We start from the raw sequence: 26,743 nt of genomic DNA, 5'->3' as shown, positions 1-26,743 counted from the left end.
TGTTGGGGCTGACCAGAGAGGCTGGTGCCCCATCTGGGGTGGGGGGTGGGGGGTGGTCAAGGCGGGCTTCCTGGAGGGGGAGATAAAGGAGGGAGACCTGGAGGATGGGTAGGAGCACAGAGGGGGAGCTGTTCCTGGCAGGAAAGACCAGGTCTCCCTGGAATCCTGACATGCTGGGAATCCTGGCACCTCCCCACCCCTCGACCCCCAGGGCGGGCTCTACGAGGCGGTGAACGAGGTCTACAAAACCCTCATCCCCATCCTGGAAGCCCACCGTGACTACAAGAAGCTGGCCATCGTGCACGGCAAACTGCAGGAGGCCTTCACCAAGATCATGCACCAGGTGGGCCCAGGATGCCCTCTCTGTCCCTGCCCTCAGTCCCCAGCCCTCCCTTGCCACTGGGCTCAGCTGATCTTGACCCTTCCTTCCCCAACAGAGCTCCGGCTGGGAGGTGAGTCCGCCCCAGGTAATGGGTCAGCAGCGGCCAGGGACCACCAGGGGGCGCCAGAGGAGCACCGCTGCCTGGCTGCTGGGGCCAAGGCTCCGTGGGCAATGACGCACCCACCCCGTACCTCCCCCCAGGTTCCCCTCCCTGCCCCAGATCTTGAGGGCAGCCTGTGACTCACCCAGCTGGGAGCTCTCCAGAGACACCCCTCCCTCGGGCAGGACCAGCTCAATCACTGCCTGGAAAGGGGGGGCTCCAACTCCCCGGCTCTATCTCTCTGTCTCTCTGTGTCTCTTAGTCTCTTTAGCTCCATCTCTCCCTGTCTTTGTCTCTCTTCCTGTCTTGCTCACTGTTTCTCTTGGTCTCTGTCTCTTCCTGTCTCCCCCCAGAACCTCTGCCCCTCACTGCCGTTTAATGCCCCCCCTTCTCTTACTTCTCCCCTACTGAGGTCTATTTTTAGGCATCTCCTAGTTTGGGGAGAATTTTCTGGCCAGAGATGGCAGGAACCCAGAGCCAAGGCCATAGGCCTGAGTGCAAGCTTGGTGGGGCAGGCGGGTCACCGCCCTCCCCCGATCTCTGGTCTCTGCCAGGGAATGGGACTCGTGGGGCAGTAGAACCAGGACCCTGGGTGTTCGGGCCTCTTCTCACCTCTCCCATGACCTTCTCTCCCTCCCCCACGTCCCCGGTGCCTGCCCCTCCCTGCCTGGATCTGCCCTGGTGAGTGAACGTGGGCTACCTGTTTACTTTCTGGTAGAGGGGTCATGTACCCGGTGGGGAGGGGGTCCCTCTTAACAAACTTAGGGCTCAGGGTGGGGGGAGTAGATGCCCTGGAACAAGAGAGCCAGAGCCTCTGACCCAGAGCGAGAATGTCCATGCCTCCTCTCAGCCACTCAGGCATTTACTGAGCACCTGCTGTATACCCAGCCCTACAGGCATCAAGGAGGCGGCTGTGAGAAACAGAGTCCAAGTCCTAATTTCCTATTGAGAGCTGGACTCTGAAGAACTGCATGGGGCAAGAGGGAGAATCAGAAACTAGGGGCTTGTGTTAAATGGAAATAAAGATTTTGGGGAGGCAGGAGACAGAGGCTGGAGAGAAGGAGAGGGTGGGCGGTTGGCATTCATCTGGGTTCATACCCCGATATTCTCGTGGTCCCCCTATCTGTACCTGTGACCTGATGTTCTTGGGGCCTCCCTGCCCATGTCCACCTCTTGTATATGTGGGGCTGGAGGATGGTGTCTTTGGGACAAGGGTCTCTCCAGAGGGACCTCCTGGGCAGTAACACCCCTTCCCACAGTCCCAGCGGGTGTTTGGGACATACTTCCGTGTGGGCTTCTACGGCACCCGCTTCGGCGACCTGGATGAGCAGGAGTTCGTGTACAAGGAACCATCCATCACGAAGCTGGCTGAGATCTCACACCGGCTGGAGGCATGTCCCAACAGTGGGGGTGGGGGGGTCCCAGGCTGCCCTGGGGTGGAGCAGGACTGCACCTGTGTGGCCCTGAGTCAGCCCCCTGTTCCCAGGAGTTCTACACAGAGAGGTTTGGGGAGGACGTGGTCGAGATTGTCAAAGATTCAAACCCCGTGGACAAGACCAAGCTTGACCCTCAGAAGGTGAGGGCCCCTCGCCATCCCAGGGGATGTCCACATCCTATATTCAGGGAGATTCTAGGTCCTTTTTCCTGGAGACCCTCAAATCCTATTCTCTGGAAAACTTCAAAGCTTATCTCCTTTGGGGACCCCAAATCCTATTGCTCAGGAGATTCCCTAACATCCAGTCATAGGGAGACCTGAGAGCCCCAAATCCAAAGCCCACCCCCCCAGACCCAAGGAGGCCCAAATCCCTTCCCCAGGAATGGGGTCCTGCAGGGAGACCGACAAGCCCCAGGTGTGTCTGTGCTGGGGCTGTGGGAGCCTCACACCCAAGCCCACTCCCCAGGCCTACATCCAGATCACTTACGTGGAACCGCACTTCGACACCTATGAGCTCAAGGACCGGGTAACCTACTTCGACCGCAACTATGGGCTACGCACCTTCCTTTTCTGCACACCCTTCACGCCGGATGGGCGCGCACATGGCGAGCTGCCCGAGCAGCACAAGCGCAAGACTCTACTCAGCACGGACCACGCCTTCCCCTACATCAAGACGCGCATCCGCGTGTGCCACCGGGAGGAGGTGCGCAGGGGTCCCGGTTCTGGGCTGGCGAAGTGAGGGGATCCCAAACCCAGCCAATGCAAGGCTAGACCACAACCAGACCAAAAGCCCCAGAGCTAGACGAAATGCACTGAGCCTGGCCCCCAAGCCTGCCAGACCCAGGCGGGAGGGAACCCTGTTCGTTACCCAGCCTCTTGGGCCCCTCTCATCCATAGCAGGCTGCAAGCTGTCATGTCTAGCCTGGGTCAGAACATCTTTGGGCCCCAGCCGGGGCATGCTGCGTCTATCTTCAACTTTTGCAGACAGTTCTCACGCCAGTGGAGGTGGCCATCGAGGACATGCAGAAGAAGACACGGGAGCTGGCCTTCGCCACTGAGCAGGACCCGCCTGATGCCAAGATGCTGCAGATGGTGCTACAAGGCTCCGTGGGGCCCACTGTGAACCAGGCACGGCTAGTGGGGGGGTGTCAGGCTGCCTGAAGGCACGCCAGGGGCCTTTCAGACACCATCAGGGGCCTCTCTCACCCCACAGGGTCCCCTGGAGGTAGCCCAGGTGTTTTTGGCAGAGATCCCAGAAGATCCGAAACTCTTCAGGCACCACAACAAGCTGAGGCTCTGTTTTAAGGACTTCTGCAAGAAGTAGGCTTGAGCCCCATATTACAGCACCCCCCAATCCCCACTATGGGTCCCTGCCTTACCTGAGCCCAGGACAGCGTCTCTCTCTGCACACCTGATCTCCATTATGGATTTGTTGCTTGGTTCTCATTAAGTGTACTCTACCCATCAGACCCCCTGTTATAGCTCGTGACCCCCCCTCAAGGACTCCCCTCCCATCAGCCTTGCTTTCTCCCGGAGGGCCAGCCCCTGAGCATCTCCTGTCATCTGGCCCTCAGGTGTGAGGATGCACTGCGGAAAAACAAGGCCCTGATCGGGCCCGACCAGAAGGAGTACCACCGGGAACTGGAACGCAACTACTCCCGCCTGCGGGAGGCTCTGCAGCCCCTGCTCACCCAGCGCCTGCCCCAGCTGCTGGCGCCGTCCACGGCCGGCCTCAGGTGCCTGGACCACCTCAGGGCTCTCCCATGAGCCTGGAGAAGGGAAAAGGGAGGCAGGCAAGGGTGGGAGCAGTCAGAATACATGTACTCATGGCTGTGCAGATACACAGACATGAGCGTATGGGGGGCGGGTGTTGGGCTGCCATTTCAGATCCTGGCCAGGTCACTTCCCAGATGTGTGATGTCATGGTCCTGTCCTCAGTGTCCACATCTGTGAAATGGGCATGATTCCTATCTCCAGTGGTGGATTCCAGGAGAGAGTCTGTGAATCCAGGATCAGATCAGGGAGGACCTGAGAAGGCTCTTTGGACGGCGAGAAGGGAGAAAGTGGGCTGGGGAGCACTGTGCAGTTGAGGGTCCTTTAGCTGTGCTGACCCATCACATTCTTCCCCCAGGAACTCCTTAAACAGAGCTAGTTTCCAGAAGGCCGACCTCTGAACCCACACAGGGCCCAAAGTCACACACAGAGGAACCGGCACCCTGCCCTCAGCTGTCTCTGCCTTCCAGGGAGGCCCCCACTGCCCACTCAGCCATGGGGTGACTGCACTGCACACAGGGCTGTGCCCTCTGTCTGTCTGTTCCTGTCTGTGTGCACTGATGGTTCTAACCTTTTTTTAATTTAAAATGGTTTTTATAAGCAGCCTGTGTGGTGTGGTCCTTGGGGCTGGGTCACGTGTGCACAGTCTGTCCACACACCCTGGTTATCTGTGGACAGACTCTGAGAACTTATCATGTGCCAGGGACTCAGCAGTGACGGCAGATGCAAATTCCTGCCCTTGTGGGGCTGACATTCTAGTGGGGTAGGCAACACACAAAGAACACTTGTCACATGCCATGGGGCATAATAGTAACAATTACCAAGCCCTTGCTTGAGTGCCCAGATGCGTACTAAGTGGCTCCCAGAAAGACTCCACGCCATTTATGGGCCTCTTTGCCCGAGGGACCTCCATTGGCTCCTGCTTCAAAGTTCGAGAGATTCTCAAACCGCTATCAGGTAGGCGGCGTTCTTTAACTCCAGTTTACAGATGGGGAAACTGAGGCATCCAGCAGTTAGAGGCTTGGTGGGTCTAAGATTGGAGCCCAGGTGTGGCTGGCCTTGGAACCCAGACCTTATCCACTGGCTGTGCTGCCTCCCCACCCCGCGGGCGGTCACGCCACCCTGTACCAGGCCTGCGCTGGGCCGCTTCCAGCCCTGGGCCGCGGGGGGAGGGGTGACCTCCCGGGGCTGGGCCCCGGCCAGCCCCGCCCCCTCCGGCCCCCCGCAGCGGCCCAGCTGCAGCGGGCGGGGGCGGAGAGTGGCGAGGGAACCCTGCCCGGGGGGCTGCTGGGGACAGCGAGGTCGAGGGGACAAGGCGGGACACTCCAGCCCCAGCCCCTGACGCACGCGCGCTCACACACCTGCGGTCCAGGTGCGATCGCTCTCTCCTCGCAGGCCCCTCGCCGCCGCCCGAGCTTTGAGCGACCGCAGGGGGCGGGGCGGGGCCGCAGGGGGCGGGGCGGGGCCGCAGGGGGCGGGGCTCTCTCCCAGGGCCCGGCAGCCGGGCGGCGGCGCGCGGAGGACGCACGGGCGGCGGGACGCAGGGACGGCGGCGGCTGGAGCGCGCGAGGCGAGTAGCCCCCCGGGCGGGGTTGGGGTTCGAGTCCGGTTCAGGGTTAGAGCGTGGTCCCCACCCCACCCCCAACCGCGGGGCGCGACCTCGGTAGTCTGCACGGGCCGCTGCCTCCAGCTCCACCAGCTGTGTCCAAACTTTCCGGACTTGGAGTGTCTGAGTCTCCACGTCTCAGCCTCCTCCCGGTCTTTGACTCGGTCCCTGCTGTTCGCCCCCAGCCCCCGTCCTCTGTCAGCACCCCTCTCCCTGCCCCTGTCCCGCATCACTGGCAGACCCCTGCCCCTCACCCCGTGTCGGTCCCCTTCTCTACCGCCGTCCCCCCGCCCTGTCCCCTATCGCCTTCCTCCGCGCCCGGGCCGGAGCCAGGCCCCAGGCGGCGGGAAGGCGTTCGGGCGTCCGGCCGGGCTGGGCCTCGGCCTTTAGGCTGGGCCGGCGTGGGGAGGCAGCTGTTTTCCATTAGCCGGGACCCCGCAGGCTCCGCCCCCTCCATGCACGGGGCGGGGTCATCCTCACCCCCATCCTGCGGGTGGGGAGACCCCAGAGACTTCCAGATCGGTCTGGGAGGGGGATTTTAGGGAGACCCCGCCGGACATTCCAGCCTGCCTGGGACCCTTCCCTGAGCGGCCCCACCTGTCCCTTCTTGGAGTGTTTTGTCCCCCTTTCTGTCCTGTGCCCCATCCGTGTCTCCCTCTCCATCTCATAGGGGTTGAAGGAACTCAGCCACAGACACCCCAGCCCATCACCACACTCCCCCGCGCCCCTACTTGCTTTCTCGACCTGCAGTCACCCGCATACACGGAGGGCGGTCAGATTGCTGGAGACTCTCAGACCTCAGTCTCACTGTCTGGGAAATGGGCAGAGGGCTGTGGCGTGGAGAGTGAGGGTGACTCAGTGGGCAGTGGGGGAATCTGCCAGGCTTAGGTTCAAATCCATACCAGCCACTTCCCCTCCAGTGACCCTGGGAAGTCACTGTACATTTCTGTGTCCCCAGATTCCCCATCTGTAGAACAGGGCGGTAGCTATGTAGCTGGTGGTGGCGTTGTGATCATCGAATGACTTGCCAGGTTGATTAAAATAATTATTACTACTATTCACCCCACTCCTCTCCACCTCCAGAGGCTCGCACAAGGCCACCCAATCCCGTTCCCTGCCTTCAGTCTTGTCTCAGGGCTCCAGAAGATACTTTTGATCACCTCCGGTGTGCAGGGGAGAGTCTCCAGGCCGGTGGAAAACCGAATTTGCTACGTTCGGTGTCTGTGTGTTCCAGGTTGAAAGAGAGACGTATAAGAGAGACGTGTGTTCGAAGTGCAGAGAGAGAGGGAGAAAGAAGTGGAGAGAGACGCAGAGACGGAGAGGAGGAGAGACAGAGAGACATGGAGAGAGACTAAGCAAGGGTTGCACTGGGTGAGAGGCAGGAAGAGCTCAGCTGCCCCTGGAGTCCCAGCCCCGCCTTCATGCCCGGCAGGTGCCCCACCTGGCCCATCCTCCCAGGTACCCACGACCCTGGCACCCACAGGCCAGAACGGGTTCTCTGTGATTGGGGGGACGGGCTGGGGCCTCTGAAGCAGGGGTGGAAGTCAGACAGCAGAAAGGACTGCCCAAGCGCAGGCCGAGGACTGGGGACTGTCGGGTCCTGGCTAGCCTCCAGGGTGGAGGGGGGTTAGTGAGAGGCCCTGGTTGTCCCTCCTCTTTGCAGCCTCCAGGCACCCCCTCTTGCTTCCTCTGCCCCCCACCCCCATGACTTCCTGGGCCACCGCCCGGCCTACTATCCCCACTGTGCCCCCAAGCCGGACACGTCTTGGGGGGGCAGGAAGTTCTCGTGTAGCCCAGCAGCGAAACTGTTTATTTTTAGAGAAAATTGTTTCCATAAAGGGGAAAGGCTTTGCTCCTCACTGCTTCCCCCCAACTTTCCCTACGCCCCGACCCCAGCTGCTTTGGGGTCCCCTACCCTGACCTCTGTCTCTCTTTTTGCCCCTGCCTCCTGGAATCCTGGCAGGAAGGCCGTCCGCCCGTTACCTCTCCAGCCCTCCAGCCACCTCAGCCCCCATCTGTCCCCACAGTCAACTCCTGGCCTGAGCTGAGGGGGGGGTGCAGGAAGGGTGGGGCCTATCGGCCCTGGGGCCCCCCAGTCCAGGGGGTCTGTGGAGGCGGGGCTGTGGGAACAGCTGGAGCCTGTCCAGGGGCTGGACAGATGTGCAGGCGGGCCATAAGGTTTGGTTTCTTTGTTCCAGACTGCGGCCCCCCTGCGCCCCCCTTTCCACAGCCAGGCTGGGTGTAGGCCCACGAGAGCATCCCGGTCCAGGGAAGGGGGGGTGTTGGTAGGGGGACAGCTGTAGAGGGGGGTGGCCCTCCTCCCCTACCCCGCAGTCTCCCGCTGACTGTGGACTCCAACGCCCCCTCGCCCCAGGGAAGCCTCGGCCTGTGCTGCAGGCGATCTGACTCCCAGTCCTCCAGGTGGTTGAGGAGCACCTGCAGACCAGAGGATGGCCCAGGTCCTGCATGTACCAGCCCCCTTCCCAGGTCAGGGGTCGCAGGGGGAAGAGGGCCCTGCCCAGGGGCTGGAGGTGGGGGGTTACCACCCTGTCCTGGAGCGGAGAAGGGTCCCAGCCTGTGCTGGGGAGGGGAGGGACGCGATCCTGCCCTGGGGTCTGAGGGTGGAGGGAGGGACAGTTTGGCCTTGGAGAGCATGAGTGGGGGTCACAGTCTTTCAGGTAAGGGGGTTGGCTAGAGTGGAGAGACAGGCCCTGTCCTGGGGAGTTGTGGGTAGGCATAGGCCCGTCCTGTGAGGGTCTGAGGGGGTGATTGGGCCTTGCTGCAAGTGGGGCCTCTGAGACTAGAAATACACTGGTACGTGCAGGACCCATTCTTTGGGCAGATAAACCGTGACTCTCCGGGAACATCAGCCTTCACCCCGAGATGGGGACAGCAGAGTTCAGAGGCAGTGGCATTTCTCCCCACCCCAGGGACCCCTGGCCCAGCCTCCCCGCCGGCCTTCCCTGCCAAGGAGCCTGACCCGCCCTACTCCGTGGAGACGCCCTACGGCTACCGCCTTGACCTGGACTTCCTCAAGTATGTGGACGACATCGAGAAGGGCCACACACTACGGCGCGTGGCCGTGCAGCGGCGGCCCCGTCTGGGCTCCCTGCCGCGTGGCCCCGGCTCCTGGTGGACGTCCACCGAGTCCTTGTGCTCCAACGCCAGCGGGGACAGCCGCCAGTCAGCCTACTCCTATTGCGGCCGTGGCTTCTACCCACAGTACGGTGCCCTGGAGGCCCGCGCCGGCTTCAACCCGCGTGTGGAGCGCATGCTGCTGGACGCCCGTCGCCGCCTGGAGGACCAGGCGTCCGCACCCACCAGCCTGGGCTCCCTGACCCCCAGCGCGGCAGGTTCAACCAGCTCGTTGGTGGGCGTGGGGCTGCCACCCAATACGCCACGGGGCTCGGGACTGTCCACACCAGTGCCACCCAGCGCTGGGCACCTGGCCCACGTGCGGGAGCAGATGGCAGGTGCCTTGCGAAAGCTGCGGCAGCTGGAGGAGCAAGTGAAGCTGATCCCCATGCTCCAGGTGAAGCTGTCGGTGCTGCAGGAGGAGAAACGACAGCTCACGGTGCAGCTCAAGAGCCAGAAATTCCTGGGCCATCCCGCAGGGGCCCGGGGCCGCGGTGAGCTCTGCCTGGACCTTCCCGAGCCCCCCGAGGGCCTGGCAGCGCTCGGGACCCGGAGCGTGGGCACCTGGGTCCGTGAGCAGGACTTGGGCATGCCCGATGGGGAGGCAGCCCTGGCCGCCAAGGTTGCCGTGCTGGAGACCCAGCTCAAGAAAGCGCTCCGGGAGCTGCAGGCAGCTCAGGCCCAGCAGGCCGATGCCCAGCCCCAGGCCTGGCCACCGCTGGACAGCCCCGTCCGCGCAGACACTGTCCGGGTGGTGGAGGGCCCACGAGAGGTGGAGGTGGTGGCCAGCACCACGGCTGGGGCCCCTGCCCAGAGGGCCCAGAGTCTGGAGCCCTACGGGGCAGGGCTATGGGCCCTGGCAACACCTGGAGGGGCTGAGAGTCCTCCCGTGTTCCGTACCCATGAGGTGGTGGAGACGGTGTTCCCAGCACCCACTGCGCCTACTGGCAGCACCCACCTGGTGAAGAAGATCAGCATCACGGAGCGAAGCTGCAATGGGGCAGCAGGTGAGCCACAGCGGGCAGGGGGCAATGGTGGACGGTCCCTCTTTTTTCCTCTGAACACCAGGGTCCAGCCCCAGCCCCTAGCCTTCCACCAGACAGGCCACTACAGCTCTGGGAGCCCATCTCCTCATCTGAAAAAGGGAATAATTATGCCTCTGGCTCAGTGCTGTAGGGACCCTGTGGAGTAAATGAGTATCTAAATGTGTATCTGTACATCTAACATGTAAGAGTCCAGAAAACAGGAGGTATTGGGGGGAGGTATTCCCCAGGTTTTCTGGGCAAAAAGCCCTCCCTGTCTATTCAATAAGTGGCAGGAACCAATCTCAGACCATTTTAAGCAATGAAAACGTAATGTGTTGTTCCTGTAACTTAGTGACAACTTCAGGTACAGCTGGATCCAGGTGCTCACATAGCAGGAATCTCTCTTTCTCTTCCTCTGAGCACCCTGGAGGAGGCTTTTCTCTTAGGCAAGTGCTCTAGGTATCTGACCTTCCAGCTCAGTGGGAAGAGAGCCCCTCAGTCCAAATAGCACCAATAAAAATCCCGGGAGTGGTGCTCATTGGCTGGCATGGGTAACGTAAGCCAATCACTGAGCCAGTCACAATGTCCCTCACTGCCCAACCCCAGATCCTGGGGGTAGAGGAGCCCCCCCTAAATCCTATGGCCCTTCAGGGAGGAAGGGGGTCCTTCCTGGAGGAAGTGCTGAGTCCAGTCCTCATGCCAGGAAAGGGGATGTGGGATGTGCAGAGTGGCAGCTGCCCTAGGCCCCCTGGGAGAAGTTACCAGGATGATTCATAATAATAATGACAGCTGTTCTTTCTCAAGCACCAGCCGGGTGCTATGCTAAGTGTTTCGCCCACAGAAGAGCTAAAGAGGGTGGGCTGTGCAGCCAGGCCACCTGGGTCCAAATTCCACTTCTTGCTGTCTGAGTGACTCCACCTCTCTGGTCTCCGCATCCCTGTCTGTGAAGTGGCATGACAGTGGTTCTAGCACTCTTGTGAATTAGCACACGCAGTAAGTGTTCAGCCACTGCTTATTGCTGCCTCTGCTGCTAGTTTTCAGGTCAACTCTGTTTATGGCTGGGGAAACTGAGGCCTAGGGAGACTCTGCACTCGCCCTGTGTCCCAGGAAGTGGCCAGGGAAGTGACCAAACCAGGATCTAAACCCAGGTCAGCCTGAACCTGCAGCCGGGCTCCCAGATGGGGCCCAGGTCCTCATCCCGCCTATCAGAGCCCTGTGCAAGGCCCAGAGGGCGCAGGCCGGAGGGTGGGGACCCAGCTGTGTTTTCTTGCTTGCCATGTTGTTCCTGGCCAGCTGCAGACACCACCCTTCTGTTCTGTATCCATCCCAGACACCCGGCCCTGTGACGCTGGCCCCCAGCCAGGCGCTGTGCCCAGACCAGCCAGCCTTAGGATCTCTGAGAGGCAACCTCCATTCCAGACAAGCCTCTCAGGGCAGCCATGGGGCCTTCTGCCTGCAGAAAACGCAGACATAATGATGTCCCCATGCTATGCATGCTGCCGCCCCGAGAAGGTCCCCCTTGTGGCTCACTTAACTCCCTCTTGCTGCAGCCAGCCCCTATCTCTGCCCTGCTTGAACAGAACTGGAGAGTGCTAATTCATTTCAATGACTTATTCAGCAAACTGTTACCGAGTGCCTGCTTTTTATCAGATTCTCCTAGGCGTTGGAGACACAGCAGTGAATGAGACAGACAAAATTTGCTGCAATAAGCAAACGAGACCTCAGTAGATACATGAAGAAATATAATTTCTGAGAATACACGTTTGAAGCAAATGAAATGGGGCCATGGGGTGGGTAGCAGTTGGATGGCATGGTGGCCTGGGTTCAGATTCTGGTTTCTCTGCTCCCTAGCTCACTGCCCCTGAGCAGGCTATTTAACCGCTCTGTGCCACGTTTGCAGATTGGTCCTGACAGCCCAATGTCACTAGATCGATATGAAGCTTAAACATGTCTATTTGTATCAAGTGTTCAGTGTGGCACCAGGCACATAGTAGGTGCCTGTCAGGGCTGGGTCCTGCAGGGCTCATGGACTGGGGAGAAGCAATATGGGAAATGAGATAGATAGTATGAGGACTTGACCAGTGTTGGCACCATGTATTTGTTCAGGTTTGTTGAGCTCCATTGGGTAGGTCCAGAGGGCTCCTTGGAGGAGGATGCAGGCGGAGCCCAACCTCTGACTTCTAGAATTCTCTCAGTGCTATAGAAGGGTGGGGAAGGTGAGAGACAGCCTTCCCCTCGGGCTGGGAAAGGCGGGTGCGGCCAGCAGAGGCCTGGAAACCCCACTAAGCCCCATCCCCCTGCCTCTCAAAGGCATCCCCAAGAGAGAAAAGGGCAGCCAGGCTCTTGCATCTGACTTTGAAGTTTCCTCTGCTCTGGTCTGAAATGTATTCCTATGAAAGCAATTCATACTCTTTTCGAAAGGCTTGGGAAGTACAGAAAAATCTCAAACACAAAACCCCCAGAAACCCACCACGACACACATGCAGCTGCTGTCAACCCTTCTGTCCTTCCAAGTTCCTTAATGCAGAAAATAATGTATATCTTTTTCAAGTCTGGCAACACAGAGCGGATGGAGTCTGTTGTGGTTGCTTTACTTTATTCTTCAAAGCACTTAGGCAACCCTTGCTCTTTTTTGTATTTTTTGTATTTTAATTCATTTACATCCCAAGCACCTCTAGAAGGTAGGTGCTGTGTTTATCCCCATTTTACAGACGAGGAAACTGAGGTGGAGAGGCTGCCCACAGTTTTTGAAACCAGGATTTAAACTCCGTCGTAGAGTTTTTGATTGAATGGACCGCAGGGGCATTTGTATAGTTATAACGTCTTGGAACCGGGATGTTATTTCTGTGGAAACCCAGCTGACTCATGAACGGTGCCAGCCCTGGGCAGTCAAATACCCACGTACATCTTTTGACTCTCTAAAAATGTAGCCGCTACTACTAGTTGATCAGAAGCCTCAGCGGTAACATGAATAGTCATTTATTGAAGACAACTCAACATAATGTAACATGAATAGTCATTTTATTGAATAATACATTTATTGAATAATACATTTATTGAAGAAAACTCACCTGTAAGTGGAACCGTGCAGTTCAAACTCATGTTGTTTGAGGGTTGACTGTATACTTAATACACCAAAAAATTGCACATGTCTAATGGGTACATTCTGGTGAGTTCGCTCCCTCTAAGCAGGTACAGGTGATATGTAAATGAAGGAGATGGCTGTGTGAAATTCAGTTGCATGTAGTTTTCACGTCCCAAGTTAGAACCCTTCTTTTAACTCTTTTCCAGCCATTTGAAAATGTAAAACCCAGGGCCAGGGCCATAGTCTCAGCCTCTACTCTGCCATTCACCGCCCTCCCCTCCTTTGAATGTCCTTCCTTGCCATGCACCTTCCAGTAGCTTCCATGGGTATTTGGGTGTCCTTGAAAAATATGCCCAGTGTGTGTTTAATTTCCTTAAATGGTGTTATTGTGCTTTAGGGAAAAAAAAAATCTTACTCTGTTTCTTATTTTTTCTCCTCTCTGCACACTATTTTTGAGCTCTCCACCCCCACATTTGTAAATCTGGCTTGTCACTTTTAATGACTACATAGATTTCTGCCTTAGGTATGTGCTATGTTTTTCTTACCCAGTCCCCTCTTGGTGGGCACCTGGATTACTCCCAACTCCTGGCTGCCTTCAGTAGTGCCGGGGACATCCTCACATGTCCCCTCCCATGGGGATGGTGAATCACAGGGAATGTACGACTTCACTCCAAGGTTTGTCTGATCCTCTCCAGAAAAGTTCTCCCTGTCTGTAACTCCCACCAGCCACACTTGGGTCTGAGACGCCCATTTCCCCACGTCGCCACCAACATGCAGTTGTATCTGTCTTTCTAATTGCCCGCTGATGCTGGTGCAAAGTGGCTTCTCCTTGCTGTTTTCGTTTGCACGTCTTTGATTTCTGGTGGCTTTGGGCATCCCCATGTACGTTTAATAAGATTCCTCTGTGAATCACTTACTTGTAACCTTTGTCCGTTTTCCTTAGGGCAGTTTTCAGGCGTTCCTGGCATATTCCAGAATAGGGGTTGGCAGACTACACACAGCCTCTGGGCCAAATGCAACCAGCTGCCTGTTTTTATATGGCCTGCAAGCTAAGAATGATTTTGATGTTTTTAAGTGGGTGAGCAATATGAAAAGAAGAATAACGTTTTGTGACATGAGCAGAATTATGAAATTAAAATTTATTAACACGAAGCCACACCCGTACATTTACATACCATCTAGGGTGGCTTTTGTGCTACTTGCCCCTGAGATCTTATGTCCCACACAGCTGAAAATACTTCCTATCTGGCCTGCTACAGAAAATGTTTGTTGACTTCTGTTTTGAAAGATAATCCTTTGCCCATTTTTGGCACTATGAATTCTGTCGATGAGCTTTGTCTATGAGGTTTTTTTTCCAACCAGAAATAATCTCGTTGGATATAAACTCATTGGGTTTTTCTTTCATTTTTTTTCTTGTTTTCTTGAGATATAATTGACATATAACATTCATTTAAGGTCTATAAATCAGTAATTAGATATTTGTATGTATTGCAAAAAAATGACCAAAATAAGTCTAATTAACATCTATCACCTCACAGAGTTACAAATATTCCTTTCTTGTGATGACTACTTTTCAGGTCTGCTCTCTTAGCAGCTTTGGAATTTACAGCACAGTATAGTTAACTATAGTTACCATGCTGTGTATTCCATCACCAGGACTTATCTTACAGCTGAAGTTTGTACCCTTTGATTACCTCAGCCATGTCCCCCCACCCCCTGCCTCTGGTAATAACCACCAGTCTGTTCTCTGTATCTATATGAGTCTGTTTTCTTTCAGTTCCACAGGCAGGTGAGATCACTTGTGTTCTCCTATTATGGTTTGTGCTTTGAGGAAGTTTTAAAGGAATCTTTCGCCTTCCTGAGGCCCCTGATATCCTGCTACCTTTTCCTCCTGTAGCTTTATAGCTGTACCTTCGTACTGATTCTTCAGAGTTCATTTTCTGTGTTACGGTGTGAGGTAGGGATCCAGCTTGATTTTGCTTGGGTAGAGAAAGATGCCTTTCCCAGCATCAAACCGCAGAGCCCGCCCTTTACCCCTGCTTTGTGGGAACCCCCGCAGTTTCCTCCTATGAGGTCTGTGCTGGCTCTGTTCCTTCAGCTCTTTCTTCCTTCACAATGCCTGCTGTTTTGACTATTGTAACTTTGGAATATACTTTACTTTCTCCTAGGCCAGGCTCCCCTCTGCCCTTTTCTATAAAATTGCCTTAGCTGGTCATAGCTTTTTGTTCGTCCATATAAACTGTGGTACCCGTTTGCCCCTCCCCCCCAGTGGAATAACAGTAATACATATTACCCATTTTATTTTCTTTACTGATTTTTTAGCATCAAAGCATCTGACCTCATCCTGGCAGCTTTGCAGGCAGGGCCTTCTTTTTCCCTTGGGGCAGAAATATCCACTTCTTCCTTTTTATTTTTTCACTGTTAAAAAATTGGGGTTAACAACATACAACATGAAACGTACCATCTCAACCATTTTTGAGTGTCCAGTGTCATTAAGTGCATTTGCATTTTTGTGCCGCCATCCCCATCCTCCATCTCCAGAACTTTCTCATTGTCCCAAACTGAAGCTCTGTCTGCATGAAACACTAGCTCCCCACCCCCTCCCCGAGCCCGTGGCCCCCGCCATTTCTTTTCTGTCTCTGTGAATCTGACTCCTGTGGGGCCTCCTGCAAGTGAGGTCAGACGGGATGTGCCCTTTTGTGACGGGCTTATTTCGCTGAGCATAATGTGGCTTCGTCTGAATTTTTCTTGACCCTCCCAGTTGTTTAAATCAGGAGCCCTGAGTCTGGGGCAAACGTGTTGCTGATGAACTGGTCCGTCTGCCTCCTGACACATTCTACTTGGCCACATAATTTTTTGTTTATTTGATGTGAATTTATTGACAGGGTTTTAAAAAACAAAACAAAACAGGAGATTCACATAAAAACCAGCGTTTGCTTTTGCTTTTGGTTCCCCAGGGGGAGTCTGAGCTACAGCTCTGGAATTGGCCTGGCCTGGCCACACCCTGGGCTGGGGAGCCGTCAGACATCCTTAAGGGCCAAGTGTCTCATCGCTCTAAGTCCTTTGCTCGTGTGGTATGTTTACTCCCCATTCTTAAGTTGAGCATCACCCTCGGACTTGAGGAAGTTGTTACATTGTATATCAGAAAAAGTTTTAACCTTTAAAGGGAATTAAACAGACTTGGTTTGTTTAAGGGGCCTGGGGCCAATGGCAGGAAGGAGGTATCCCAGGGAAGCGGTGACATGGAAGCCACTTGGCCTGGGGTGTGGGGACCTCAGTGATTCTGAGACAAAGACAACCGCTCAGAGTGGCAGCTGGACTTCTGTCCCTGGCTGGTAATGCAGGGCTGGAGCTCCCTGCCACCGCCATTCATGCCCAGGGGGGCGGTGGGCATCCTTGGAGCTGGTGGCCACAAAGTCACCTTTGTCCTCAGACCAACCTGGTTGGGTTTTTTTCCCAGTTGTGATAAAAATATATATAACGTGAAAGTTACCATCTTGCCATTTTTAAGTGCCCCGCTCGGCAGCACGAAGCCCATTCATATCGTTGAAACCACCCCGACCGTCCCTGTCCAGGACCTCCGCGTCTTGCCAAACTGAAGCTCTGCCTGCTAGGGTTCGAATTTTTATTTTCTCGTAGCACTTATTGTTTCTTTTCCCTAATTATTAAAGTAACACCTGCATCATGTTAAGAAGGAAGCCGGACCCAATGTGATAACCCACAACACAGGCCTGCTTTTATTTATTTATTTATTTATTTAAAAAATGTTAAGATGGTCCATTTTAATTAAAATTTTGTAACTACAGTATGTTATAAAACAGTAGTACAACAGGATTCATTCACTTATTCATTCAACAAATATTCACTGAGTGCTTGCAGGGCTGGGCTCTGCTTCTAGTAATAAAAATAAAGCGATGGAGCACGCAGACAAGGCCCCTGTGCTCACCAAGCTGGCGTTCTAGTAGATTCCACTTTTAAACAGAAATGTCTAGGAAATGGTCTTGGGACTTGGAAAACCAGATATCAAATGATGGCATCTTTAAGTGGATGGGATTATATTTATCTAATGTTCTTTTCCATTTTGATTTTCCTATATAAGTAGGCATTGCTTTTATTTAATAAATTTATTTACTTTTTATTAAGGTATCATTGATATACACTCTTATGAAGGTTTCACATGAAAACCATTGTGGTTACTACATTCACCCATATTATCAAGTCCCCCCCATACCCCGTTGCAGTCACTGTCCTTCAGTGTAGGAAGATGCCAGAGTCACTACTTGTTGTCTCTGAGCTACACTGTCTTCCCCATGACCCCCCCACACACCTGTGCACCAATCATAATACCCCTCAATCCCCTTCTCCCTCCCTCCCCACCTGCCCTCCCCAACCCCTCCCCTTTGGTAACCACTAGTTCCTTCTTGGAGTCTGTGTGTCTGCTGCTGTTTTGTTCTTTCAGTTTTGCTTCATTGTTATACTCCACAATTGAGGGAAATCATTTGACACTTGTCTTTCTCTGCCTGGCTTATTTCACTGAGCATAATGTCCTCCAGCTCCATCCATGTTGTTGCAAATGGTAGGATTTTTATTTTCATGGCTGAGTAGTACTCCATTGTATGTACCACGTCTTCTTTATCCATTCATCTACTGATGGATACTTAACACAGGCCTGCTTTTATAAAAAATCATAACATTATTAAGTCTCAGCAACATATAGTCTACAAGGCTCTTGAATTAACAGATAATCCTTGTGTGCTGTTGGCAACATAGGTGCTATCCTAAGCCCTTTCCTCCAAGTTACTATCTTTAATCTACACAATAATACCATGATGTGGGAAATCATTTGCCTAAAGCACAGAGAGGTTAAGTGATTTACCTAAGGTCACACAGCTTGTTCATGGGAGATTCAAGTCCCCACTGGGACCACTCAGCTTAATGGTGAGCAAACCTTGTTTCCAGTTAACACTCAGTATGATGATGTTGGAGGGGAGGTGACCAGCAGGATCGTGGAGCACGTCACAGGGTCCTACCTGTTCCTGACCAGCAGCTGGGGCAGGCAGCAGACCCAGGGTTGGAATCAGAGCCTGCCTTCCATTTGCTGGGTGTCCTTGGGCAACCCTCTGTGCCTCAGTTTCCTCATCTGTAACAGTCAGACTCTTGGGCTGGGGAGATTTGGTGAAGGAACACAAGCATCAGCTCTCAGAGCACCTGGCCCGGGATGTGTGACCCCAAGGAGGTGGCTGTTTCAGTTGTTCCCCACAGAAACAAGCTCCCCTTGTGCTGCCTTCACAGGTCCCCCACAGGCTCCTGCAGAGTCGTCCTCATCACCCCGAGGGTCTGCAGAGGCCCCCGTGGCCCAGCCCGAGAAGAACGCAGGTGGGGTGCCCGCCCAAGACACCACCAGCAGGGAGCCCACCAGGCAGGCAGCCTCATATGAGGCAGAAGAGGCCAGGGGTGCAGGTAAGCGGAGGTGCCCACCAGGGGGATGGGGCACCAGAGGCTAGGCCCAAGGCCAGGCTCTGGGGGACTCACACCACCCTCTCCCCAGGTGGGCCCCAGGTGGGCGCGCAGTCCATCATGAGGCGCAAAGAGGAGCCCGCCGACCCCACGACCAGTTGGAGGAGCCCCCAGTTTGTGGGGGTCAATGGCGGGTGAGAGCAGTCCCTGCCCCCCACGCCCACCCTCTCCTCAGCTTCTCCCCTCCTGCCTGTGGCTTGATCGTGACCAGGGACCCTGTCCAAGCCCCTTGCTTTGGCTCGTTTATTTAACCAAAGCTCAGTAGGCAGATGAGGGCCTGGGTCTCCCTGCCTTGCCGGAGCTCCTCTGGGGCAGGGGCCTGTCCCCGTGGCCCCAGAGCTGGGGTGGTGGCCGCTGCACCACATCGCTCCTCAGCAGGTGCTGGGCTCGGCGCCCTGCCCCGACCAGGCTTCCGACCCAGTGGGACCTCGGGCACCAACGGGAGCAATGATGGGGGACGCTCAGGCCGTGGGGGGCCCTTGGGGAAGGCCATGTGTGCCCAGGGAGGCCACCCAAGGAGGGGACGTGTGTGTTGCAGGAGCTAGCGTGGTGAAGGGCATAGGGTGGGAGGGCCTGCCTCGTGGAGGGCACAGGAGCGCGGGGCTCAGGGACGGTGAGGGGCCTCGAATGCCGTGCCCAGAAGCTGAGACTTTGTCCAGAGGTAGCAGGGAGCATGAGGGAGTCCCGCTCACAGTGGGACCAGGTCCGATTCAGGGACGCCTGTGTGAGGGGCAGAGCGTGAGCAGTACCGAAGGGCAGAAGGAAAGGTAATAGGCCTTCCTGGCCCCCCAGCGCCATCGGAGCCGCCGCTAGTATTTATCAGGCACTGAACTGACTCCGCACCAGGAGCTGTGAGCTGCATTCCTGCAGTTCCTGAGAGCGGTGCTGCCACCAGCCCCGTTGCACAGATGCATGACTGAGGCCCGGAGAGGTCAGGTAGTCAGAGCTCCATGTCCCGCCTCTGCCACGTCCTGTTCTTCCTTTCCAGGTATGAGTCCTCCTCCGAGGACTCCAGCACAGCAGAGAACTTCTCCGACAATGAGAGCACAGAGAATGAGGCCCCAGAGCCAGAGCAGAGGGTTCCAAGTGTGGCTGAAGCCCCCCAGCTCAGGCCCTCGGGGATGGCGGCCGCCAAGACCAGTGGAGAGGAGTGCCAGCTGTCTCAGGAGTCTCCGCGGGCGCCCGCAGCTGAGGGTGCGTCAGGATCAAGTTCGGAGGAAGAGATCCGGTCAGTTTTCTGTGTGGGAGGTTTTCCAGCAGGGCTGCATCGGGGACCTCTGCCTCCAACCCCATGATTCATGCCTTTGGAGGGAACCGCCCATCAGTCATGCACACATTAATCTGAATTAGTGAACCAGCACCTTTTTCCTTCTGGTGATCTGAAGGTCTGAAGGCTTTGATAAAGGGCCTGATGGGGACAATTTGGGCTGTTGAGTTTAGGATTTGGGGGGTAGGCAGAATTTGTCCATAAGCCATCCACCTTATTTGGAACACTTGCCCCACCTGCCCATCCTGTTTATGTTTATTTTTCTTCCCCCTGCTGAAAAATCTGCCCTGTGGGAAGAAATTTTCCATCCACCACTGGCCAGTTGGAAAAAACTTTGGCCTGTGTGTCCACTTTCCCTCGGGATCTGTGTTCCCCATGTGTGCCCCTTCGGGTGTAATGTAAAAGCATGCCCCTGGGGAAGGGGGTGGGTCTGAGATTCCACCACTCGGGTGAGTCCTGGCAGGACTGGGCGAGTGCCATGCTAGCACTAATGCCCTCTCCAGGCACCCCAGCTCAGTGCAGGGAGTAGGAGACACCCAGGAGGCTGAGGTGGGTGCCCCCAAGATGAACTCCCTGCTTGTCTGTCCCCGGCAGGATGGAGCTCAGCCCCGACCTCATCTCAGCCTGCCTGGCCCTGGAAAAGTACCTGGACAACTCGAATGCCCTCACTGAGCGGGAGCTGGTACGGTGGGGCCCTGGGCCTGGGGGGCCCTCCTTCTCCTCCACCCAAACCCAGCTTCTCATCCAGAGGCCCTCCCTGGGAGCTGTTGGGGGGTGCTTGAGTCCTGGCCTTGGAATGGGGTTGGGGGTGCCCAGGATGGTGGCCTGAGGGCAGACCGGGCCTCCAGTTCCCTCTTTTTAGGGGGCCTGAGGGAGGGGCTGTACTTCTCTTTCTGGGCATTTCCACTTGCCGTTGAAGATCCTATCCAGGGTGGCGGTGCTCACACCATCCTCTGGGGACATATCTGGGGTTGCAGTGTCTACACTTCCCCTCAGAGTCCTTGTCCGGGATGGGGACACTATGCTTTTCACTACAGGGGACTAGTCTAGGGTGGGGTGCCCTTGCTTCTTCACAGCTCTGGTTCAGGACGGGGTGCCCACACCCACGCGCCCCCTCCTGGGGCCTAGTCTGGGAGCAGGTGGGCTGCCACCGCCCTCACGCCCGGCTCCCCCCACCGGCCCCGCATCCAGAAGGTGGCCTACACCACGGTGCTGCAGGAGTGGCTGCGCCTGGCCTGCCACAGCGACGCCCACCCCGAGCTTGTGCGGCGCCACCTGGTCACCTTTCGGGCCATGTCCGTGCGGCTGCTGGACTACGTGGTGAACATCGCCGACAGCAACGGCAACACGGCGCTGCACTACTCCGTGTCTCACGCCAACTTCCCCGTGGTGCGGCAGCTGCTCGGCAGCGGTGAGCCCGCAGGTGGGGCCGTGGGGAGGTGGTGCCCTCGGGTCCGATGGGGGCGGCACCTCCCTTACAGTCTGTTGAAAAAGCTGCCCTCCCTGTCCAGTGGGAAGGCCCGTCCCCCAGTGTGGTGTTCGATGTCCTTCCCTGCCAGAATGATGGGGGGACGCTGCCCTCCCCACTTACCAGGGAGATCCAGGCCTTACCCACAGCCCCCGTGTACTGGGAAGGGCAGTCATGATCTTACGGAAAACATGTGGACTTACGTGCCCCCCACGGGCCCCCGTGTGATGAAGGGGGCACCTCCAACACCCTAGTCTGAGAGAAGGATGTGGTCCCCAGTCAGGCAGGAAGGAACGTGCCCTGCCCTACCCTCAGCAGAGACAGCCTCCCTCCCTGGGCGCTGAAGGAGGCCGAGCCCACGATCTAGTGGAGGAGACATAAGCCAGTCCACAAGGGACCGGCTCTTCCAGATGAGGGGGGAACACTGCCCCTATTCTCGGCCCTAAAACTGGGTGCCAGTGTCGGGGCTTCAGTCCCATGCAGGAGGCATAGCCCTCCCTTTAGGGAGTTCCTCTTTAATGGGCTGGCATAGTGGAGACCCTGGGGCAGAATGGGAGAATTGGGCCACACCGAGACTGACAGCAGGATGTGGTCGCATCCTGGGGGACCTCCCCCAGCCCTGAGGCAGGCCTGGCCAGTGGGGTCTGAGGGCTCGCGTCCTCCTTCCCACCCCTGCCCCCAGGTGTCTGTCGGGTGGACAAGCAGAACCGCGCTGGCTACAGCCCCATCATGCTCACCGCTCTGGCTACTTTGAAGACCCAGGACGACATTGAGACTGTCCTGCAGCTCTTCCGCCTTGGAAACGTCAACGCCAAAGCCAGCCAGGTACGGGCCCTCACCACTGCAATCCCGTGGCCTTTCCTGCTTACTAAGTCCTGAGTTGCACCAACACCAAACATGATCTCATTCTGTGCCCAGAGGAGAGTCCCCACTCCGCAGACAAAGAAACTGAGGCTCAGAGGAGTCCTTTCCTCAAGGTCAAACTAGAGGAGATGGGATTTGAATCCAGGTGGCCTAGCTCCAGAGCCATTCTCAGTGACCTGTGATAAAGGACCTTCTGGTGGAAATGGGGTGTGGGAGGGCACGGGAGGCACCTGCCTTTCTTAATCTGACACCGTCCCACATTCTTCTTGGTAAGGCACTGGGAAGGCCCAGCGGTGGGAAGGATTTCAGGAGGTGCAGGTGGCGGCCTGCGAACAAGGGTGGTGGTAGCATCAGAATATTCAGGAACTGTGGAAGGCTCCATAGCAGGGGCGTCATGCCTTGGGGCCTGTGCATATGCCTGTTCTTTGCCCTGCCCAGGCGGGGCAGACAGCCCTGATGCTGGCAGTCAGCCACGGGCGGGTAGACGTGGTCAAAGCCCTGCTGGCCTGCGAGGCGGATGTCAACGTGCAGGATGACGACGGCTCCACGGCCCTCATGTGTGCCTGCGAGCACGGCCACAAGGAGATCACGGGGCTGCTGCTGGCTGTGCCCAGCTGTGACATCTCCCTCACCGACCGCGTGAGTCCCCACCCAGGCCCGCCCCCCAGGGTGGGGGGGGGGCAGGAGCACAGCAGGGGGCCTTGTCACATGTCACAGCCAGGGATGCTTTACAGGATGGGAGCACGGCTTTGATGGTGGCCTTGGACGCAGGGCAGAGTGAAATCGCGTCCATGCTGTACTCCCGCATGAACATCAAGTGCTCGGTGAGTCTCAGGCCCGGGCAGGGCAGGGACTGGGGGACTCTCAGAGGAGATGGGTGTCTGTGGAAGACTGACTGTGTATGGAACTGATGCTGAGACTTAACAGTGTCATGTGCAAGTTGAACCTTCATTTGTTGAGCCTTATGAGAAAATGCTCAGCAAGCTGAGATTGCGTGGTAGGTATAGTGTTTCCCAGCCCGGATCCGTCTGGTTCCGGATGCATGCTCTTCATTACCATTCACTCGTTTGAGAAATAGTCACAGAGCACCCATCACATGATAGCCCTGTTCTAGACCCTGCAGTCACAGTGCTGACAAAAGCTTCTGCCCTCATACAGGGGATATTCTAGTAAGAGACACAATAAGCAAATCGGTGTATCACAGCCAGGGGACAGTGAGTGCTAGAAAGAAATACAGAACAGGTCAGAGGGATGGTGAGTGGTGCGGGAGCTATTGTAGACATTGGGGAAGAGGTGACATTTGAGCCAACGCCTGAGAAAGTGGGGGAGCAAGTTCTGTGGCTCCCCAGGTGGAAGGAACAGCCAGTGCAAAGGCCCTGAGGTAGGAGCACACCTGGTGTTTGAGGAGCACCAGGGAGCCCAGGGGGAGGAGATGCAGGCAGGGAGGTGACAACACAGGTCATACAGGTTTGGGGGTGCAGTGAGGACTCTGCCTTTTATGTGAAACATGTCAGTGTATTAAAGGCCCTGAGAAGGCCCACTGTAAAGAAACTTAACCTAACTGTGTGTAATTCGGCATTTCTCTTATCTGACCATAGAAATCTGGGTTTTGTAAAAATCATGCTTGTTAGCAAAACACTCTTCTGGAAGCATAACAGGAGCATAGCATTGACACTTGCTGTGTCCTGAGTGCCTGATGGAGCAGAAAGCCCTTGCAGTCCGATGGACTGTATCCTAAGTGCCTCCCAGGCATGATTTCTTGAACCCTCCCTAATAACCTGATTCAATCGCAGGGAATACTGTCATTTTCATTTTTCAGGTAGGGAGACTGAGGTTTAGAATGGTTACCTCCCTGACCCAAAGTCTCACAGTGAGGAAGCTGGAGGCCCCAGGGTCCACCTGAGTGCAGACCGTGCGCAGGGGCCTCGCCCCCCCGCTCAGCTCCACCTTGCGCCCGCCCTGGCATCCCTCAGGCACGCCCAGGGCCAGACTCGAGGGTGGCAAGGCAGGTGTCCGGTCCCTAGATGGTCTTGCAGAGAGCAGGTCCCGATTCAACCCACCCTCCTCCCACCTGGCTCCCAGGTTCTCACTGAGGTTCCGAGGTTTTCGCTCCCCAGGGCGTCAGGACCACTGGGCCTCCAGCGCCGCACTCGGGGGTCGCCTGGGGAGCAGCTGTGGGCCTTGGTTTCCTCAACTGGAAGATGAGGTGATGGCTGGAGTGGCGTCCTGCTGTCTGATGTGTGGTCCTGCCCCCAAGGACTCCTGAGAGTCCAGCCCTCTGTTGTCGTCTCCCTGGACCACTGCTGTTGCCCCTGCCCTGGCCCCGGGCTGCCACACTTTACACTCCCTGCAGTCTGTTCCCCCGACAGCAGCCAGAGGTCACTGTGAACACCCGAGTCAGGCTACATGGCTCCCTCTTCTGTGGATCCCTCCTCACTTGAAGAAAAAGCCAAAGTCATTCCCCAAAGCCCCCAAGCCTGGCAGGGCCACCCTCCCCTCCCCAGGACCTCCTTCCTCTCCCTCTCTCTCTCTCCCTCTCCCTCTGCTCCAGCCACACTGGCCTTACTGCTGCTCGTGCCTCAGGGCCTTTGCACTTGCTGTTTCCTCTGCCTGGAATGTCCTGCCCCTTGGCTGGCCCGTCACTGTTGCTCAAGCCCAGACGTCGTCCTCCCTGACCCCCGCTCTCCCCTTTCTTCTTCATCCCTCATCCCTGATGGAAGTCATCCCCCCAGCATCTCCCCACAACATAACCTCCTTGAGGCCAAGGGACCAAGGCCTCTGGTTCCCTCAGGGCAGACACAGCGCCAGCTGACCGAGTCGGCACCTCGCCTTGCAGGCAGCGGAAAGAATGCCGGACAAAAGGGGTCTGCTTCTCGTTTCAGTTTGCGCCCATGTCAGATGACAGTCCCACATCATCCTCCGCAGAAGAGTAGCCGCCAGAGGGACTGACCCGTGCCGGAGCGAGCGAGCCGGCCCTCCTGCCTGGGCCCTTGTCCCTTCTCTGCCCCCTCCCTGGCCAGCACCCCTGCTGGACCCACCAAGGCCCAAGTCTCAAAGGCAAGGGGGCTTTTCCTCTGCTTCCCTGGGGAGCTGCTGACAGCAACAAGACGACAGCTTCACGCGGGTTTTTCCCGGTGCCCCAGTTCAAAGCAGCCCCAGCGCAGACCAGACCAGAGCCGAATTCTTACATAAATTGGCGCCAGTGGCTGATGCCGGGACGTGGGTTTATGAAGAACTCTGAGAACAATCAACCGGCAATTATGGATGGAGGAGGTTGAGAGGGAAAAATCGTGTGTTCTTGAATCACGGTCGGGGAGGGCGGGGAAAACCTATCCCTTGTTGCCAAATTCTCGTTGAAATTGTTCATTGAAAATGGCTAGAATTGCATATTTTCACGTTCATCCTGAATGTCATTACGCCCGGGGCACGTCTGGGGTGGCTCACCCGCCCTCCTCACCTCCCCACATGTAATTGTCTGGTATAGAATAGGGTTTTGTCCACTATCCCCGCCCCCCGAGATGGCTTTCTTGGGGGGATTTCCTTCTGGTGTCTTCACAGAACAGATTCTGTCCTTGTCACCCGGGCGAGGAAGTTCAGTCCTCCATTCTGCTTTCTCACTGGCATTCCAGTGGGGCGCTCAGGACCCACCCAGCAGCCGGGCTGTGTGAGCCATTCACATGGAGAAATTACCCAGGAGTCTGTCCCGTCCCTGCATGGAGGCTCTGGCAAATATTAATTTTCCTAGAAAATCCTTCAGACCCGGAGATGCAGGAAATGAATCCAGTTCCCAGCGCAGCTGCTCAGTCCCTGGGCTTAGAATCCTGGTAACGGGGCCGTCCTTACCCTCCCCAGACTCCAGACCTCAAAGGAAATCAAACAGGGCATGTGCTTGTTGGCGAAACCCAGGTTGAGCGCCACAAATTCCATGTGTGCACAATTAAAAGTTGGCTGCCCCTGAGGGCTCCCAGTGCAACTTAAAGTGATAGCTTTGCCGAAAACCAAACAAGGGCCAGCTGGGGTTTTATTTTTTTTTAACAACCTACGGGCGTCCCCGAGCTGCCTGCTGGAAACAGGGCCCGCCAGACACCCGCAGTTTCCTTCATGGCCTGTGTTGTCCGCCAGAATCTCAACATACATTTATCTTTCCTGTTTCTTTATGAACACACACACAAAAAGGATGGGTTCTGAGCCCCCAGAAGAACCTGTGGCAGGGAAGGAAGGTCCCTAGCTAGAAGGTGTCCTCTGCCCTCTCACCCCATTATCAGCTCAGCCACCACAGCAAGAGAGAGCAGTTCCTGAGAGCTTATGTTCCTTAGGCAAAGCAAAGTGCTGGCCTCTCTCCTAGAAAAGTAGGTTTCTTGGCTTGACGGAGCGTGGTTTGCTTTGATGTCGATTGGAAGGATGCACCTAAGACAAAAGAGTTTGGCTGGTCGAGAGAGGGAGTGTGTGTGTGTGTGTGAATCGGAGAGAACAAATCACAGCTGATGAGGCCCACTGCCGGTGTCTGATGGAAAGCCTCACCTGTGGAGAGCTTTGAGAAGCGGTGCAGGAGTTGTGCGCCTCTGTGTCCAGCCCAAGAGCCAGCGGGTGTGTTTATTTTAAGCTCTGAGAAGCAGCTCATTTACCGCCCAGATAAGTCCGTATCTGTCCCTGTGTTCCCTTCCTCCCAGCCCCACTGGGCCTGGCGTGGTGGGCTACAGCAGGCCCGGCCTTCATCCTTGTACTCTTCTCACGTGTATTCATGACCTTTAACTTCACTTTCCAACCACGGTACGTCCATAAAGACAGTATTACACTTAAATGAAGTATTCCTTTTTGTAATCGTTTTTTTTTAGAAAGTAAAGGAATTTAATAAAGCTGCCTTATGATAATGCGCCAGTGTCTGGTGTTTGCCTCACTGTAGTCCTCTTTGAGCTTTAAAATGGATCTCTTTTTAAAACTTGACTCACTTTAAACAATGCTGAAAGCTACAGAAAAGTGGCAAGACTGTTACAATGAACTCCCTTATGCTCTGAGCTATGCCCATGGTCCCATACTGAAGCCACCAGCTGCATGGGGCTATTTCCATTTAAATGTTAAATTATAA

The 26,743-nt window shown here is 56.0% G+C and overlaps 2 protein-coding genes across 25 annotated transcripts in view; both read left to right on the top strand.

Moving 5' to 3' along the window:
• DOCK6 (dedicator of cytokinesis 6) overlaps positions 1–4,293 on the top strand; it is a 37,457-nt gene extending 33,164 nt beyond the window's left edge. For 10 of the 13 annotated variants that reach the window (XM_037003463.2, XM_037003462.2, XM_037003461.2 and 7 more), the window contains 9 exons: positions 212–343; positions 438–452; positions 1,748–1,873; positions 1,969–2,058; positions 2,384–2,620; positions 2,902–3,045; positions 3,131–3,237; positions 3,492–3,653; positions 4,049–4,293. In XM_037003463.2, coding sequence (XP_036859358.1) covers positions 212–343; positions 438–452; positions 1,748–1,873; positions 1,969–2,058; positions 2,384–2,620; positions 2,902–3,045; positions 3,131–3,237; positions 3,492–3,653; positions 4,049–4,091 — 1,056 coding nt within the window. In that variant the 3' untranslated portion in view covers positions 4,092–4,293. Of the gene's footprint in view, positions 1–211; positions 344–437; positions 453–583; positions 1,155–1,747; positions 1,874–1,968; positions 2,059–2,383; positions 2,621–2,866; positions 3,046–3,130; positions 3,238–3,491; positions 3,654–4,048 lie in introns of those variants that run through there. The other 3 variants (XR_012124506.1, XR_012124505.1, XM_073220381.1) reach the window with 3 other exon arrangements.
• Positions 4,294–5,142: 849 nt separating this feature from the next.
• Positions 5,143–26,530, top strand: KANK2 (KN motif and ankyrin repeat domains 2). 12 transcript variants are annotated; one of them, XM_017662050.3, is made up of 13 exons: positions 5,143–5,260; positions 6,531–6,754; positions 7,671–7,783; positions 8,227–9,438; positions 17,834–18,001; positions 18,090–18,192; positions 19,047–19,286; positions 19,920–20,007; positions 20,517–20,736; positions 21,476–21,618; positions 22,096–22,296; positions 22,392–22,481; positions 24,540–26,530. In XM_017662050.3, the coding sequence occupies exons 3-13, from the start codon at positions 7,747–7,749 to the stop codon at positions 24,588–24,590; spliced, it is 2,553 nt and encodes an 850-aa protein (XP_017517539.2). In that variant the 5' UTR covers positions 5,143–5,260; positions 6,531–6,754; positions 7,671–7,746; the 3' UTR covers positions 24,591–26,530. The 12 variants fall into 12 exon arrangements, 11 of the variants coding, with proteins under 11 accessions (XP_017517539.2, XP_036859368.2, XP_036859366.2 ...); XM_037003473.2 differs by having other exon boundaries at positions 8,121–9,438; XM_037003471.2 differs by lacking the exon at positions 24,540–26,530 and adding an exon at positions 23,775–24,524 and having other exon boundaries at positions 6,531–6,667; positions 8,121–9,438.
• The last annotated feature ends 213 nt before the right edge of the window (positions 26,531–26,743 follow it).

Source organism: Manis javanica, chromosome 13, assembly GCF_040802235.1.
Source record: "Manis javanica isolate MJ-LG chromosome 13, MJ_LKY, whole genome shotgun sequence".
NCBI classification, from domain to species: Eukaryota; Metazoa; Chordata; class Mammalia; order Pholidota; family Manidae; genus Manis; species Manis javanica.
This window is presented reverse-complemented; position numbering and strand designations above follow the sequence as displayed.

Excerpts from the sequence above, each read along its gene's own strand:
- KANK2 (XM_037003471.2), top strand. The coding sequence starts at position 7,763 with ATGTACCAGCCCCCTTCCCAG. Across the intron at positions 22,297-22,391 it reads ACATCTCCCTCACCGACCGC|GATGGGAGCACGGCTTTGAT; the intron begins GTGAGTCCCCAC and ends GATGCTTTACAG. Across the intron at positions 22,482-23,774 it reads GCATGAACATCAAGTGCTCG|GGCGTCAGGACCACTGGGCC; the intron begins GTGAGTCTCAGG and ends TTCGCTCCCCAG.